The 18143-nt window shown below is 42.7% G+C and overlaps 2 protein-coding genes across 3 annotated transcripts; one reads left to right on the forward strand and one right to left on the reverse strand.

Moving 5' to 3' along the window:
* Positions 1 to 9370: 9370 nt before the first annotated feature.
* On the forward strand, positions 9371 to 11722 carry sync (syncoilin, intermediate filament protein). Its single transcript, XM_070922124.1, has 6 exons — positions 9371 to 10330; positions 10436 to 10642; positions 10730 to 10944; positions 11098 to 11305; positions 11469 to 11593; positions 11674 to 11722. The coding sequence occupies exons 1-6, from the start codon at positions 9371 to 9373 to the stop codon at positions 11720 to 11722; spliced, it is 1764 nt and encodes a 587-aa protein (XP_070778225.1).
* A 551-nt stretch (positions 11723 to 12273) lies between these two features.
* Positions 12274 to 17262, reverse strand: rbbp4 (retinoblastoma binding protein 4). 2 transcript variants are annotated; one of them, XM_070921229.1, is made up of 12 exons: positions 17126 to 17262; positions 16348 to 16498; positions 16095 to 16240; positions 15472 to 15645; positions 15170 to 15285; positions 14874 to 15034; positions 14635 to 14761; positions 14366 to 14443; positions 14048 to 14124; positions 13591 to 13648; positions 13371 to 13481; positions 12274 to 13162 (listed from the first exon to the last, which is right to left on the reverse strand). In XM_070921229.1, the coding sequence occupies exons 1-12, from the start codon at positions 17139 to 17141 to the stop codon at positions 13100 to 13102; spliced, it is 1278 nt and encodes a 425-aa protein (XP_070777330.1). In that variant the 5' UTR covers positions 17142 to 17262; the 3' UTR covers positions 12274 to 13099. The 2 variants fall into 2 exon arrangements, with proteins under 2 accessions (XP_070777330.1, XP_070777331.1); XM_070921230.1 differs by having other exon boundaries at positions 16348 to 16495; positions 17126 to 17253.
* Positions 17263 to 18143: the final 881 nt, after the last annotated feature.

Here is an 18143-nt window from a genome sequence, read left to right on the forward strand (position 1 = left end):
AAGATCAAACAGTGGAGTAATTGGGGGTAAGCAACTTGCTCAAGAACAGTTGAGGCATTGAGACTCTCCACTCACACAGTGCCATAATAAGACACACTACCAACAGCAACATGAACTTTCTGTCAATGACCTGTGTATGTGTATGTGTGTGTGTGTGTGTGTGTGTGTGTTGGATGTGACTGAAAGGAGGCTGCAGGCAGGAAATCCATACTGCCGGTTGGGATAAGCCCAGCTCTCTCTGACCAGCATTATCATTCCCGACCTGCTTTTGTCCTGCGACAGACGCATTCTTTCTGCACCGACTGCTTCTCTCTGACCATTTCTCAAACAAAAGCATGCAACACTGAAACCACATAAAAAAAAGGTCTAAACTGCACCAATCTGTTGTTTTGTTCCATCGCCTCTATAACATGTGAGTGCATGTTTAAATCCTAGAAAAGCACTTCTAAGAACCAATGAGTAATCAAAAGCACTGAAAAAATAACAAAACTCTCCAAAATTACATTCCACAGTCCACTATTTATAACACCAACCAACTGAGAGGATGGGAAGGGTGGTGAGAGAGAAATGAGGACAGAGAGAGAACCGTGGCATGTAATAATAGTTTTAAAAAGAAGAGGGAGAGGTTCCAGGTTGATACTCAGCTGTGAAACACAGAGGGGATTCCTGTGTGCAACAGAGACAGCTTTGTCTCACCAGCGTACGACTAGAATAGATGTTACAGTCTCTGTTGGCTCTGGTTGGAAAAGGGGTATGGGAAGAGGAATGAACCAAAAGTATAAAACCAAGTAGTTCAAGAGTGAAAAAGTGCAAAGAAAAAGGAGGAGCAAGAAAACTGTTCTCTGATCCCACTGCACTCCACTTCTCCCTGTCCAGGCATGTTGTGGTGGGGTCAGCCACTCACTGTCCCTTCCACATTCCTTTAATGGAGGCACAAAAAGGCTTGGTTATAAGGTTGTAAGAGCGGAGGAGGGAGGTCTCCGTTCCATTGCCTTCATGAGAAAAGGGAGAAAGTCGAAGAAATATTGTTGAGTCACGTCTCTGGTGGGTTAAGTGAGATGAGGCAGACAGGAAAGAGAAAACATGGCTTGAAAATGAAGCTGTAAGAGTTGGCGGTTGTCTGTTTTATGGTGCCTCTGGGGAGCAATTTTGTCCAAGAGCCAGACGACAGAGACAATACGGCTAATGGAGGGTCGTTCTCTTACTCGCTGTTAGTTCATTATCCTTGAAGCACTGCAGTTTGTGACTCTTAAAGTTACTACACACTTCCAAAGGACAGGTGTGTTATTCAGTACCTGGAAATAAATGACACAGCATACCTGCAATCCAAGAATAATGCAGCATAGATTGCCGCACACATTTGTATCAGCTGTTGTATCAGTGTTTCTATCCGTCTGATGCTATCTAGAGAAGAGGAGGGTGGGTGGGATCTCCGTGTGTTTAACCCTGCCATAGATCAGCATTGTGACCCTTAAGCTGTCCATCAAATTTTATTAGCCAATCAGTGTTTGCTTTTTATTAGCCAATCAGTGTTTGCTTCTGCCTGGACAAGTTGAAGCTGGCCTGTTGATGGTTGTTACTTTAAGTTGACGTGACCCTTCCTGGAGATACATACACAGACATAAATTGGATAAAGGGAACAATAAATGTTACAAATGGTCAATGACCAGCTCCACGGGACCTTTTACTATAAGATGAAATAATAAAACACAGTCCAAGAAAACATACAAAGCCCTGGGTGTCTGATGATCAGAGAGAAACTGTCTGAGCGGTGGACAGTAAAATATTTCTCAGAATCCAGGAGCCAAAACTCACTGGCTGTGTACAGAGCCATCTGGCCGGCAATTCATACACACATGAAGATACGCACAGATTTATACTTATAGTACACTCAAATAAAAACCACACAGAAATATTTAGGCCTTGATACAAGGTTAAGACCAACCTTGTTTTTTACTGTCTTGGACTACAGTCTGGAATTCTTTTATTTTCTTTCTAGCTATTCTGTCCCTTTGACCTTTGGTTGTTAGCATGTTTGCTAACTGACTAACCTCAACCCTAACCAAGGTATACTTCTTTTTCTTGTGCAATATATTTGTTGTCCTTGATTAACTTTTTATTCATCCTTCTCATTTCAATTCATCATGTAATGAATTTTTAGATAACTATTCAATACATAACATTAGTCAACAAAACCAATGTTCTCTTCTGCAAAAATACAATGTCCTCATAACATATATGGTTTAGTTCCATATTCATCCTTTTATGCAACATGGAGGCTTTTCGAGTGAGAAAACATTGAACATGTTATGTTAAGGGTGAACTGCTCCTTTAAAAACATGAAATATTTTTGCAGCAGGAATTCCTGAGAGGGTGTGGTTGCTGCTGGGTTGTTTGGGACTGGACACAAAACAGGCCACAAGTTTCCATCCATCCATCCAACCATCTCTCTCTCTTTCTCTCTTTCTTTGTCTCCCCCCTCTCTCCATTTGCAGAGGAACTCTCTCTGCCTGTTTCCACTCTCTCCGGGGGGTCGTTTAAATGAGGCGCTGACGTCACGGCCAGGAAACCTGAGGTGACCTCTGTCGAATCTTTATTAAAATAACAGGATTGGCACTCGCACAACATCTAATTAAGAGAGCTGAAACCAGAGTGCTGATTCTCTCTGGTGAAACCATTTCTGAACACAACAGGGATTAAGAACACAGCCTAAGTCTAAAGGCGTTTTGGGAGTGTGCAAGAACGTAACTTTTGAAAAGTTATAAAACTCATTATGTTGCCATCTTAATATTTACTGTGGTGCCTCAGACACACTCATGCACGTGGACACACATGCTGCACACACACACGCACACACACACACACACACACACACACACACCAGCCAATGACTCATAGCGGTGACAACATTAATTTTACATCTAAGCTTTGTATGTTTGGGTTCAGAGCAAGCTTCAGGTGAACAGTGTCCTCTTGCAGCCTTTATGATAAATGGTTGTGGTAAAAGTGGCACCAGTAAGAGCTGGGTGAGCCTCTACTGGACAGAGGTGAGTAAGACCGGAGGAATGCAACAATTTATACTGACTAGTGTCGTGGATAATATGTTGCTGTACTCTCTGTCTCTTTCTCCAGCTGGACCCAAGTGAGATCCATGTATGCTAATGTCCAAGCAAGACTATGAGTCTACAGCCATGCTGGCAGCTCTGTAAGGTTGTACTGAGGCACAATGGTGCTGTGAGCTCAATGCTAACACATCTTAGTTTAGCTTGTTAACATGCTAACATCAGTAATTAGCACTAAACTCAAAGTGCACCTGAGGCTGAATGTCAATACAGTAGTTTTCCAGGTATTTGGTCAAGTATTGGACAGATTGTTTGACCTGATGATGGTGCTAGATGAGGAATTAAAGGATCACCAAAGTGATTACAGTTCCTCCTGAGGGGGACTTGGACATCTGTACCAAATCTCATGGCAATCCATCCAATAGCTGTTGAGATATTTTGCTCAAAACCACACATGCAAACCTCATGGTGGCGCTAGAGGAAAAGTCTGGGGATTGTCAAAGTCAGAGGGTACATCGTCTAGTACATGTTGAGATATTTCACAGGATAAGTAAAAAATTTCAACCTGGTAGCAGTGCGACAGGATAAATCAGGGGATCGCCAAGTCATTAGGATTCGTCCTCGGGCACCATTGATATCTGTATCAAATTTTATGGCTATCCATCAAACAGTTAAATCAAAAAATATCAAAGTCATGATGGTGCTAAAAGAAAAGTCAGGGGATCACTAAAGTCAGTAGACTTCATCCTCTGTGATCCATGAATGTCTGTACAAAATGTCATCTTAATCCATCCAACAGTTGTTGAGATATTTCAGTCTGGACCATGGTGGTGGACCCACCAACCGATCGACAGATTGACAGGGCCATTTCCAGAACAACACCGCTAGCATGAAGCTAAAAACTGCAAACATTTCCAAAAACAAATGAACAAAACATCTGGCTCTCAGACACTGTCTCACATTCACTGTTTGCTCCCATCACGAATCAACTCCTAGAAATGTCTTGACAAATTATGTCACCCAGATGGCAGGAGATGTTTTTGTTTGGGGGGGTGGGGAGTGTGAGAAAAAAGATTTTGAAACCTCTTATCAGATGAATGACCTTGATGAGAGGACACTACACGCCTACAGTAGACGCAGACGTTGCATACAAGCTTGTGCACGCAGCCTCGCATGCATACAAACAACCTGTTCAAATTCAAGATCCCTGTTTATTAAGTCTTTGGTTAAAAGACTCACAGATCTAATGGTTTTATTGTTGCCACTGTTCAGTCTGTCACCCATGACTGAACCCACACTATGATCCTCACTGACTGAGCATGTGATCTCATCTCTGTCAGCTCCTCTCATCTCTGCATATCAGCTGTTTTCATCTGCAGCGTCCCTTCATGGGAACTGCTTGTTACATTGCAACAGAGTATGTAGGTGATACACTAAACAATAAACGGCTGTTAGAAAGGGTTGATGCAATACTAAAAAAGAAACCTGGGCTCTGTCCCAATACTTTTAAACAAGGGCCATTTTCAAAAAACTGTTGGAAAGGGTGAACCTTCCCTACAAAGACTCCATTTTGAGAGTTTTGGGTGAGATAAAAGAGCTAATCAATGCGCTGCGGGAACAAGCTGTATCTGCTCTGTGTCTTTTTAAGGGTGAGCGTGTCCGTCATCTTTAAATAGAGGAAACATGCTTAATCCAGAACAGTGGAAAAACACACTGAAGTAGGTACATGTGGCCCCCTACTTCATTATATTAAGTGATCCCTTAAGACCATGAAAAGCCAACTGGTACAAACACTGGGTGGCTGATGACAGTAAGAAGATGGCGGCTGACAATTATGTAGCAGAGGCACTCTCTTTAAAATAAACACCCGGTAAGGTCACTGTCATTAAAACACACTTAGCCGTAGTGAGACAATGCTGTATGATGACAACATGACAGACGGCAGGGAACAACAAAGTGAGAGGACAGAAGTTAAGAGTTTGGAGTGTCCGTTATCCGTGGTAATCTTCTGATGAATCTTTCTGAACCACTGTTATGTGCAGGCGTTGGTGTTCCCACTGATGCACAGCACATGTAGGCTTTTTTCCATTGCGTATTACTATAGTCAAATTGAAACAATGCATGTTGGATGCAGAAGAAAACAGTGACTGCTACTGTTTTGGCTGTACAGTACACGCGGGCTGGTAAGTCGTATTTTAGAAAGATGTGCGGCCATTTTTTCTCTAAAAAATACACTGCCAAAACTGCGGCTGCTGGATTGTCTCCTAAATTTAAATTATTTTCTTAATCAAACACTTGATAAACAACCAGTGTGACTGCGGTGGTTTGTTTGGGTGTTAGATGTTATGCACTATTTTATGAACTACTATTTTTATTGCTACTATTCAGCAGTAATGTCTTAACCTTACTTTATTTCAAAATCATAATTACACGGAATAATCTTCGTCTGAAGGCCAAAACTTGGTGAGACCACCCAAACTGAATAAAACAACCAGAATGGAATTAAGTACAGTACTTAAGTAAATGCACTTTACTACTTACTTTACGTTAATTTACGTTACTTCCCACCAGTCAACACAGGTGTCGGAAATTACACAAAAACAGAACAGATCCCAGAACAGATTTTAGTGAATAATACACCCCATACTGCTCTGCATAGGTGGTCCTCCACCAAAGTCCAGCTCTGAGCCAAGACATGCTGTACTGCCAGCCTTAAATGTCAGAAAAGGTTTGAAATCTGAACAGTATGATATTCAGAGAGCCTGTGTGTTTCACATCTCCGCAATATACCAAAGGAAACTAGTGGCGCAGAAAGATTCGGCGTTCTCTGGATGGTGACGCCTTACTGCTGTTTGCGAGACAGATTAAGGGATGGGAAGAGAGGAGAAACAGGAGGAAGAGGACACACTGACAGGATGTTCTGGTGAGTTTGGACAGCACTTGGAGCAGACAGTAACAGACCAGTCCAACAGAATGTCCAGCATATGGCCCATCTCAGTGGGACATTCAGTCCTCAACCACAATGCCCCCTTAAATATTTGGTTTCCCCCTTACTCTACACCCACACCCACACCCACTCACACACTGATGATCTCTCCATCCTCTATGAAGGAAATTAGAGACTAAGAAGAGTTGAAAATATGATGATTTTTATGGCAGAGTCTCAGAGTCTCTCTCTAGGTCCCAGTGGCTGTGTGGGTGTGCATCAGCACAACAGTGTGTTGAAACAGGATAATCCCCGGACATAACCTCATGTAAATTACCGCCTCTCTCTCCCAAAGCCTAGACTTGCCAAAACACAGTTGCAGTGGTCAACAAGGGAGAATTAGATAAACATTACATCTCTTCTTGAGCACAAGGGACGTAATCTTGTCATGGAAAGACTGAATCAGGATCTCAAAGGAATGGCCGTCACCATTTTACAGGGTGTTAACTGCAAATAAAAGTATATTTAGTGAAAAGGGTAATGTAAATACTCTAAAGTGGGATGTGCAGTAAATTAATCTTGGATAGTTTTTTTCATTTTATAGCACAAACAGGCGTCCATCATTCTCTTTCTACCTCTATGTAATCCTGTGTTGATTGTTTAATCATGACTATTAAATGAATAGCTGTATTCATAGAAAAGCCTACAGAAAGACTGGGTTGAGAGGTTGAAACTGTGTCTTAACTGGTTGCTCAAAGTTAGACACTCAACATTTTCTTTGACGCTACCCTTAAGATGAGAGGAGTTAAAATTAAACTGTGAGGCCATCTAGTGGCGTCTGAGTGCTACATGTGTTCCTATATATTGAAAAATATTCAAAAATAGTGTGTAATGAAAGGTATGAAATATGACAAGTAAGGCAAAAAACATGAATATATATCATAAAAGGGACGTCGAATTAAGTCAGATTTCACCATCTCCATCGTGTCCTCCTTTAGCCTGGAATCTTTCTCCTACACCTCCCACATCTTTTCACCTCTTTTACAGCCCTGTCTCGTCCTCTCTGACCTCTCCTCAGACTACAGAAGACCACCTGTGGTCCATTGTCGGGGGTCAGAAGTTTAGGCGAAAACCAATCCCCCCCTGGGAAGCGGCCAGAAAAGTGCAGGGAGCTATTTAAAGACAACTCGATAATGAGGAGGCATGGGTGGAATCCTGGAGCCTCTCTTTCATCATAAACACACACACACCATAAACCGTCCACACATACACACACAGTTGGGCCACACACACACCTCCCAACAGCCATAACAAATGCATCCAGCTGTAACTCCCCCAACCAATCTGGCATTTTAAAAGTAAAATATAAGAGATGTCTAGTTTAACTAAACTAATGAAACATTCAGCCAGTGGATTATTTAATTGTACTTTCTCATGCAGTTTCACCTTCAGTTTATATCTTGAAATAACGCAGATTATTCCTTATCCTTGTATATGAAGACACTGTCACTTGACTCATGAAAATGCAAGTTTTCTGTTTTCAGAGAGGTTGTTGTGAAGCTTTCCAACAAATATAAAATTAGACAAACTGGTTGGAAACTGCATATGGCTACCAGGTGTTCAGTATAATTCTTAGAGGTGCATTTTGGCAAATCCTTTATCTCTCTCGGGTTGAAACAGCCTGCAGTGGCTCCTCTTTCTCCCAGCCGAGTGTTTATTAATAAACCTAAACAGATTTGAGGTAGTCATGGTCACACATAGCAGCACACTGACTGAGAAAGGGGCTGGGTCAACTGTCTTTAACCCCCCCCCAATTCATCTGCACACTCTGCTCCCGCTCACTCTTTGCCGCCCACTTTGCATTTGTCGTTTGAACCACAACTCTAACGGATTCATCCTGAGGATACTGCACAAGAGCGGAGGAAACACGCATGTACACAGAAGTAAGTACAATTATATTTCATGTTTACATGATGGTTTGTGTAATTGACATTGAAAAAATCCAAACACTAACCCTTTCATGCTGCTCTAAAGAGTCAACTTTCAAATAACTAAGTCTGAAGTAAGTTGACGTAACTTAGCAGTATCACATGCACATGAAGTTTAAAAGAAAGTTATCTTTTTATGTTTGATACAAGAAGGAAAAGCAAATGTTCCGAATGCTCAGCAAATATAGGCCAGTGCAGTCTTTGGGTGGTGGAGGACTGAAGGAATGTGACTTGTGCCCACGCCTGTCCTGCAGCAAGACAGCTGGTGACTGTCATGTCTTCCCCAGGGCTTTGGTCCGCCATGCATAGCACAACACTGTCTAGTTCTTGTGCACTGAGAACACTTATAAGGAAAAAATCTGAGAAAAAGACAGAGCAAAAGAAAGAAGGGAGTTGTTGGTACATTTCTTGTATCTCCGAGGAGGTTTTGGCGAGGAAACAGCAGCTATGAAATAAATGTCACACTTGTCTTCCATGCCCTTTCTATGTTACTAATCTCTGCTGATGACAGTATTGGGTCAATTTGATCAATTTACTCTCTGGGAGTCTCTGGCCAGTCTTGGCAAACACCTCAAAGGGTGAAATTACAGCTACATTATTCACCCGGGGGAGTGCAAATGCACATCCATCGGCACAATGACATGTTATGATAATCTGCTCTCTAATGTAATCTGTGTAATGCCACTTGTTGGAGCTCCAGACGAAAGCCGTTTGTGTATTAGTGCTGTTGCCGTTGTTCATGTGAATGCATGAGGTGGCCTGATTATTGCCAAGCAGTCAGTCGCTCCCTGCAGGGGCATCTAAACAGCTGCTCCGCTAAACTGCCCCCTTGCCCAGCTCTACATACCTACATGTGCTATGACATCAGCAGTCTGACCAAAATATTAACCCAACTGCTATGTTGACATGTCATCAGTGCCGGCCAGGCCTAGTATTTGGGACATGTAACACAACTGTCAGCAACTACAGCTATCATGCTTACTATGCATCAGCTAGGCTCTCTAACATATTCATCTGCTTTTGTCAAGGGATGAGGCGGCTTTAAAGGAGACATCGAAAGTGCCTACACGAATAAGGCTAAACCAATGGAGGACCTGGATGATAACATTTCATCTACAGGGTTCCCCCCTCTCTTCATTAAAGAAGAGGATGCCGATCCGGACAGAACCCTCATGGAGCAAAGGGAGTGCAACACGGCACAGTCTGGAATCACCTTCACAGGGACACAGCTGAATCAATCAGCTTTGATTAAGCCATACTTACAGAATATGGATGACTTACTGAAAAGCTGCGAGGAGCTCGCTGGTATCCCTTTTGGCTCTCACTTCTCAGCAAGTTACAATGAAACAAGCCTGACAGAATCAACTCGTAGTTGCAGCAAACAAGAAGACACCATGGAGAGCTATGGAGAAACAAGTATCTCTCCCCAAGCGTATCTGTCCACAAGCTACATTGACACCCACATGGATGGGGCTGGAGCAGAAGACCAGCCGGCACGAGGCCAGTCGCAAGGCTCGGGCACCATCATCAACAGGTGCGGAGGGACCACAGACGTTTCTCGCCAAAGTGAAATGCCTCTCACTTCAGCGGGGAACAAACTGAGTGACACCATGGTGGAGTACGAGGGCCAGCTCTTGGGGATGTTGGCCATGTTGGAGAGCTGTATGGAAGAAGCTGGGATGGACTTTGAGCCCCAAAACTGGGCCCCAGATGCAAGCCAAGAATATGTGCACATCAGTAAAAATCCTCAACTTTGCAGGGGTACAACACTGGCGCCTGCTCAGCAGGGGAGGCCCATGAAGTTGGAGACCCAGCCAATGCAATTAGAATCCTGGGCTGGTCAACACGCAGGGGGAGGTGAAGCCTCCAAGGGAAGCAGAAATGAGGTGACAGTAGGTTCAGCAACACATGGAAGCCAGCAGAATCCTGTGCTTAGCTGTGACAATATGGGTGGCTTCTCAATGGAAAGACAGGAAAGAGACGGGAATTTGAAATCAGACCAGGTGGTTCTTGATCCTCAGTACATGTCTTCAGGGTCATCAATGCCATTAGATGGTACAGAAAATGATCCAATGTACTGCGACCAGACAAAGACAGGATATATATCTACTAATGAAGGCACAAGCACAGAGGGAGACGTAACCGGGATTGAAATGGATGACACTGAACTGCCAGCTGAAGAGATACAGGAGCTCAAGATGGACACCATTGATCTGGGATCTGGCATGAATGAACTAGCCGCACTAGGGTGTCAGATGGAGGAGTGCATAGAGGAGGTACAGCGGTTAGAGGAGAGGAGGAAGGAACTGCTGGTGGAGGTGCTGGAGCTGAGAGGGAATAAAGACAGAGAGGAGGCAGAGAGGAGCAATGAGGAGGGAAAGGAGGCAGAGGAGCCAATTGATAGCAAAGTGGCAGAGCTGATGAATGCACTGAAGAGGGAGGAAGAGGGGAGAAGAGAGGAGAGGAAGAGGGAAATCCAGAGCCTCAGGGAGGAGAGAGCAGAGGAGGAGAGGAGGATGTGGAAGGTGAACCTGGAGAGACAGGGGCTGCAAGAGGAGCTCCGAAAGCTGAAGAGGAGGCTGTTCGCCATGGCTAGGGACTGTGCTCACAACCAGGTCGCCCTGAACACGCAGCACCGTGAGGTGGAGCTGCTGAAGAGAGAAGAGGTGAGAAACTCCTCACGAAAAATCTTTATCTGTTCTTCACAGGGTAAGGAAACCGCCACGTAAAATCTCTTTCTTCCCATCTTCCAGGAGAAGCTGCAGTCACTGGTGCTCCAGCTGAAGGAAGAGGGCTCCCAGCTCAGGTCGGCCCAACAACAACAGCTCTTAGACCTTCAAGCAGAGCTTCACGCCCAGAGCTCCAGTCAGACCTCCAGCACCCAGGACGAGCTGACCCAGTGCAGGAGGCACTCCTGTGGGGACATCCAGCAGTATCTGCAGGGTGGGCTGCAAGCGCTGGAGGACAGGTGCTGTCACTGACTAAAAGTCATGTTTTTAATCGTTTATATTTGGTCATGATAATTATCATCATCCTTTTTTGTTTTACACTTTAAACACAGACCTGTAGCGGCCGATGAAATGCATGTTTCTCATGAAACTGTCAACGTTGTCTTGGCCAGGTATGAACCCATTTTGCTCATGTTGCTGAAGAGGAGAGAGGCAACAGCCGGAGCACTGGTGAAAGCCAAAGAGCAGGCCCAGGAGCTGAGGGCCCAGCTGAGGCCCCTAAAGGAGGAGATCCAAAAGCTGAAGCTCCAGAGGGCTTGTCTGGAGGAGAAACTCAAACTAATCCACATACAGAGGAGAGAGGATGTGGGGCAGTACAAGGTAAGCATTATGTCAGGTGGGGGGGGGGGGGGGGGGGGGGGGAGACAAACAATTGATGGGGCAGTCAGTCATTGAGCTTAGAAGTAGACAAATTGTCCTTCAACTGTGCACCATAAAAGGGTCACCTGATACACAGAGCAATAACGCTATGCCATTCTTACAGGAGACAGTGTACTGGCTGGAGGACAGCAGCAGGGAGCTGAAGACTGAGTTAATGATTCAGACAAGAAAAACCAAAGAGATAGAGGAGTTGAGAGACAGCCTAACCAAACAACTACTCCTTTACAGGTAAGATTTGTTTTTCTATTCTGTATCATACTTTAAACAACCTTTAGGGAATTGTTCTAATTAAAATGTATTTCTTACAGGGCTGCCATTGAGGACCACAACAAGGGTGACAATGAGGAGAAAACATGATTGTATGTTCTTCATTTAAAAAGAAAACTGAGTTATGTGATTTAATACCAAAATTATCATTATTTTTTTGGCTGCAACATAGTGAACCCCAAGGTTCAATTAATGCACTTTACACATATTAAGAAACATGCTGTTTTTAGAATAAAAAACTAAAATTTATGAATGTTTTTTAGGATATAATTTACTTGACCGCAACTTGTAGAAAGGTTTTTGTTATGAATAAAGGCTTTGTGTTCGTTGTAATCCGAGTGCGACTGTCGAGTTTATGTCTCTACATGGAGCGCACAGGGGTTCATGTACTTATAAGGGCATCATGGCTGAAGAACTAAACAGTGGGACAGAGTAATAGAGTGAGAGTAAGTTCTGCAGACAGGAAAGCACCAAGACTTTCAAAGTGTCATGAGGCATAACCAACTCTTTGCCTAAAAGGATTATTTAGGGTTGTTTAAAAATACTTCCAAGCTTAGCAAGATGCTGATCCTATTAATGAAATATGTAACACATTCATTCATATTGAGAAATGTGGACAATACATCAAGTGGACCCAAAGACTAATGAAACACGTTTTATTAAGAATGCACTCACTGTACAAATATTGAACATAGAAAAAGTTCAACCACTAATCTATACCACGAAAACATTTAAATGATTATTGTATGACTATGGGGAGGGGAGGTGGGACCACAGATGGACATTTCAAACGCAGATTCACTCCATAATTTGGAATTTCATTCAGAAGCAGCTGGTGTGAAAAATCAGTGTCCAGAACAATTAGGTGATGACCAGACTGAAGCAATGAAACAGACATTAGGACAATAAGGTAGCCTGCAAACAACTTCAAAGTTGCAGTGAATGTCACTATGCTGTGCATCGTGTCATAAAGCTGAACCGCATTTTACCTAAAGCGTTTTTTTTCCTGCAACATGTACAGAGGGAGCTGTTTACACTATTTAACAGCAGCTTACTGTAAATTACCACTTGTTGAGGATTGTCAGTTTGATCACCACTGTAGGTTCTAAAAACTCCTTTTATTTATTATTGAAAAAGCAACAGCTAAAACATTTCAGTGTAGAGGGGAGGGCCAATTTGGTTACAAAAATATAACTTTTATATGCACTGTGAAAAAAAGGAAACCACGGATGAGATTTTTCAGGCAATAAATTACTCAGTAAAAGGAGAGTTCTTCACTTTGAGTATTCCAAAAGGGACCAGGGCTACACGATTATTCTTTCTTGTATTTACAGTGATTTGCGGCATACAGTGTCCCACCAGTAAAGTAGAGAAGGATGGGAAGAAGTAGCTGCATGAAACTACTGAGGTGGCAGTTTGGCAGTTTGTGATGAGGTCGTAAGTTAAGACACACAGCAAGCAGAGGTGTTAGGCTGTGGCTTCAGGGTCTGTCGAACCCTCTGGATCTTCATCGTTGTAGATGTTCTCAGCCTAAAAGGAGAATCAGTGTGTCAGTCATTCAGCCACATACTGTCAGGTTGTTAAGACATATTTACGAGTCAGAGCCGCATGCTGTCTGTGACCTTTACATGTTGCTGCAAAACGTATTTTCTTCTAGATTGTTTTACAATATAATACAAATAAGGAATCATCATACCTGTTCATAGCCAACATGCTTTAGTAAAATGTGGTCTCTTACCATTTGCCAGACTTGCATAATGTTGTCTTCAGACACCGAGCAGATGACCCAGGGCTCGTTGGGGTTCCAGGAGAAGTCAGAGATCTTGGCTGTGTGGCCTCCATGGATAAACTAGAAGAAAGACAAAAGGCCACCACTTCCATTATTGTGATACAAGATGATGCTACCAATAATAGAGAATCTCATCTCCCAAAGTTCAGCAGTCTTCAATGAGACTCACCAGTAGCTCAGGCGGGCCATCCTCTGCATCTTCTGGTGACTGCTCCTCTCCGATTTTACTACCAAAAAGAGAGAAGAGTTAAACTTGCCTCCAGACAATGTTACAAGTGTCCACCGGATGCGGCTGTGACTTTGTAACATCTATGTCATGATTCAAATGTCCTCTGAGAGAATTTCACAAGCGGAGAGTCTGCAAGTGACTGTGATGACTGTACTACAGCACGTCATCTCATCTCTAAAACTCATCTGTATTCCCTGAATAGGGTTAATTAGCAGAAGGAAATCCATGGCATTGCTCTACCAAACATAGACCCAAGCATGTAAAGATAGTGGAGCTGAGAAAAAAGCTGCACATGAAACATGGGCGAGACTGTTCGCAGGCCAATGGACATCCCCACACTTGCTAGAATGGCAGGGGATCATGGTGGACATTGGGGGTAAGATGTTAAGTTCTTTACCTGAGGTCCCAGACATTGAGGCGACGGTCTGTTCCACTGGATGCCAATATGGTCTCATTATGGGGGGACCACTGAACCTGGAACAGCCAGTCAGAGAACTCAAATTAGGTTACCCTGAACATCAACGCAGACGTATAACACTGAAACTCTCATCACAAAGAATTTGTCAGTAACATTTATCTCAGAGTACATGTCTTTGCTTGAGTGTTGATTTTTTTTGACTTATACATTAGAAATTCTTCAAAGCACTAGGAAACCTTTGTCTGAGAACTCAAGAGATTACAATTTATAATTGCATCAGTGTTATAAATATCTTACCTGGAAGATCTCATCCTTGTGTGACTCGAAGGAATGCAGCTTCAGTTTCAAGTTTCTCAAGTCCCAAAGAGCCACAGTCTGTGAGCGGGAGAGAGGTATTACAAATGTACAAACATTTCTTAAACTCGGCAATAACACTTCAGTTACAAAATAGAAACATTATCAGTATTAATTTAGTCAGAGTTATAAAATGCACATGATATCACAAAGTTACACCCCTAAATTAAACTAAATAGCAACAATTAAGATGTGGTGGAATATTGCATTACCTTGTCTGCAGAGCCAGAGGCAAGTATGAACTCGCTGTAAGGGTTAAATGACAAACAGTTGACCTCTGCTGTGTGGGCATCTACTGCATGGCTGGGTTTGGAGGTGTTGTTCGAACGAGTGTCCCAACTGAGGTGAAAAAAGGACAGAAATCATTCCATGGGCTGTCAAAGTTCACATAACTTTTCAGGTGAACTGTTTCATCTGCCTGTGAGATTTGACTTATTGTCAAGTTCCTTACATCATGAGCTTCTGGTCATCTGCTACAGATCCAAAGAGTGACTCGTGAAGCAAGTGCCAGGAGACATCTTCCACCACAGCAGTGTGACCGGTGAAGATTGTCTTTGCATCGACTATCTTCCCCTCCTTTGGCACAGCACTTATGTCCCACAGACAGACGGTCTACAGATTAAGAAAGACAATTGTAGATAAGACCCATCGAAATTTCAGATCCCATGTTTGAACAAACATTAAATTTCATTAAATTCAGCATGAATTCCCAAAATGTACAGAAATGAAACCCGACTTTTCTCTTACATGGTCATCTGAAGCACTAAGTAGTGAGCCAGACAAATTTGGGTTCCAGGAGAGACCATAGCCTTCTTTCTGATGGCCTCTGAGACGCAGATCAGGGCGACACTCTCCAGAAGCATCTGTGGACAATAAAATTAATGCACATTTTCTATTTCTTTCATAGCAAAACAAGAGCAGATACGCAGTAATGAGGATGAGTTAAAATACTTTTCAGTGGGTCAAAAGTACCATTTATCCCACTTTACTTTCAAAACATGGTCAAACAACATGCCATCTTTAGCAGTGTCTTGCACTGATCTACGTACCTGGCTTGGAGGGGTGCTTGGTGTAATCAAACACCAGCACGTCTGAGGTGGGGGTCTTGGTGGCAATGATGCAGGGGTTCTGGGGCATGTAGCGGGCACGGTTCACCTCTCCTTCATGGCTGATCTTGATTTCTATCTCGATCTTGCCACTTACTGAGCCAAAGCCTCCAAACTCTGCACAGAAATACAAGGAAATATGTTTATAGTATTCAGACACAATATGGAGTCATTACATACTTTTCTGGCATAAGGCAATGGATCTAGGGAGTGTAACTCTGATCTGCCCAAAGTCCAATAATAAAAAGGTGACTGAACCCCACTTAAGTGACTTTGTAAATAAATACAACAGGCAACTATGTAACATGGAACAATTGCATTTTAATGCTTGCTGATGTGTCTGCTTGATTTACAGTGCCTAATAGCAACTAAAAGTGTCACTTTTCATTAAATGGCTTCTAATCCACTCAAGAATTTAATTATCCCTCTATTGCTATTGAATCATCTTAATTACAACAAAAATTGTAATGTGCATGTTATGCATCTCTTTAAAACCCTAACCCATACAGTAGATGAAAATTATTCCTTGTTTACTTATTTAACATGTGACTATGCAAGTCTCCAACCTCCTTTTTCGCTGTCATAATGTGAGGCATCAAACTGGGCATCATCATTGGGCAGCTGGACGCTGGCAATGACCAGGTGATTCTGCTCATCAGATGTGTGAGTGCCCAGCACCAGCCGGTGCACACTGTAATCCTTCCCCTCTGGCCTGGTAAGGGAAAAAAAACGATATCATTAATGTCATTCATACATAAAAAGTGCATGTTGCATACAAGTGTGAGAATTACGACTGGTCCAATGTGTGAAAGTGTGTACCTGGAGACGTCAGGCAGCCACTGAGCGGTAAGGCTGGGCCACTCTAAAGCGTGGGTCATAACCAGGTCATACAAGAACGGAGTGTTTTTCTTCCAGATCTTGTACTCCTCATTTATCACCCTCTCCTCAACTGCATCATCAAATGCACCTGCTGAGAGGACAGATAGAGATGACAGGACCAGTGATGAATGACTGTTCCAAAACAATTTCATGTTTAATTTACTCAAAACGCTTGCAACATGCGTCCACAGCTTCCACCTTCACGTCAGTTTAATATTGGGGGAATTGCCAGTGTATCTCAGCGATAGTCAAAGCTGGCAGTTAAGGCTATGGCACTTCATCAACGGCTATTTAAGGTTGTCTTTGCAGACGACAAATGTCACATAAATTAACTGACTAGTGTTCAGTAAGTAACTTAGCAGTATGGAAGTGTTTTCAGAAATATATCACCGTTAGTTTACCTGGCTATCACGATTATGCGCTTGCTAGCGTTAGCATACTTATTAAAACAGTGGCGCTGCGGCCTAACTCGTTACTAGAGTAGATAGCAGAAAACGTAAACTGGTGACAAACAATGCAAAAACAGACACTGCAAACTGAAACCGAGATTGTTACAGCTCACACAATGAACATTACCCGGCTTTTGTTGTGATTGATAAAGGCCAGCTCATGAGCTATAGCGCAGCTAGCTGCAACCTAAGCTAGCCAGGCAGCTAGCTAAGACATGTCAGATAACCGCGTTATTGGTCTCTGAAACAAATTAAAGCTTTCACTTTACCTTCCTTGTCCGCCATTGCAGGTATCTTATAGACCACCGAGATTTAACGTTATTTTAGATGCGGAGTTAAAGAGCCTTGTCTCAGGTCCTCCTCTGGCGTGCTTTGTTTAAAGCACAGAGTGAGCGACGCTAAGCTAACAGCTAACTGAGCCGCCGACTGTGAGAGACGTGGGTGCATTCGCGCGCTCGCTCAGTGCAAGCAAAAGGGGCAGTCCTTCCGCCAATCAGACTGCAGCGTCTGTGCTCGTGTTAACCAGCAGAGGGCACCAGGAGACCGTCCGATGCTGCCGTAAATCACCTATTTGGTCAGTGAACACTCATAGATGTATATATACACAAAGACTGTACTACTCAGAGACAATACACTACTTATTTCGGTGCCGCATCTACACGCAGAAATGTTTGTGTGAAATTATTGAGTTTATTGAGTCTTACATCAACAATGGCTTTCTGTCGGATTTTCAAAACGAGTTCAAAGAAAAAACTATTATAAATCTTATTTTCATTCTTTCCATATATAACATTCATAGATGTACATTTACAAAAACAAAGCCATCGTATATTATATTCTAAAACGAACTATATTGTGACCCTGTCCAATTCAAAAGCAACTAAAACAATATATCTACTTTCCTCTTTTAATATACCCTTACTTTTTTATGCACCTATTCTAAAGCGTGTATGCCTTGTATATTGTTGTTTATCCTTTGCTCTGTTTATTATTTGCCAGACAAAGCATTTATCCTTACTGTGTTGTGCAAAAAAAGGATTGGTTCCTGTTACATTTTTATTTGAACTGTAAGCCCACTTAAATATCAGTCAGACCAAACGTTTACCATACAGGAAATTTAGAAAACGTTTCAGAAAAATTATTTTAATTTTATTTTTTCACTTACACTTTATTCTCTCCACAGGAAAAACCTTTTATGCACGTGGAACTGTCAATTTTAACAACTACTGTTGAAAAAAGACAACATTCCTTTTCTTGTTGGCTATTGGTCAATTGTGAATTCGCCAT

The sequence above is a fragment of the Enoplosus armatus genome, chromosome 16 (assembly GCF_043641665.1).
Source record: "Enoplosus armatus isolate fEnoArm2 chromosome 16, fEnoArm2.hap1, whole genome shotgun sequence".
In the NCBI taxonomy this organism is placed as follows: domain Eukaryota; kingdom Metazoa; phylum Chordata; class Actinopteri; order Centrarchiformes; family Enoplosidae; genus Enoplosus; species Enoplosus armatus.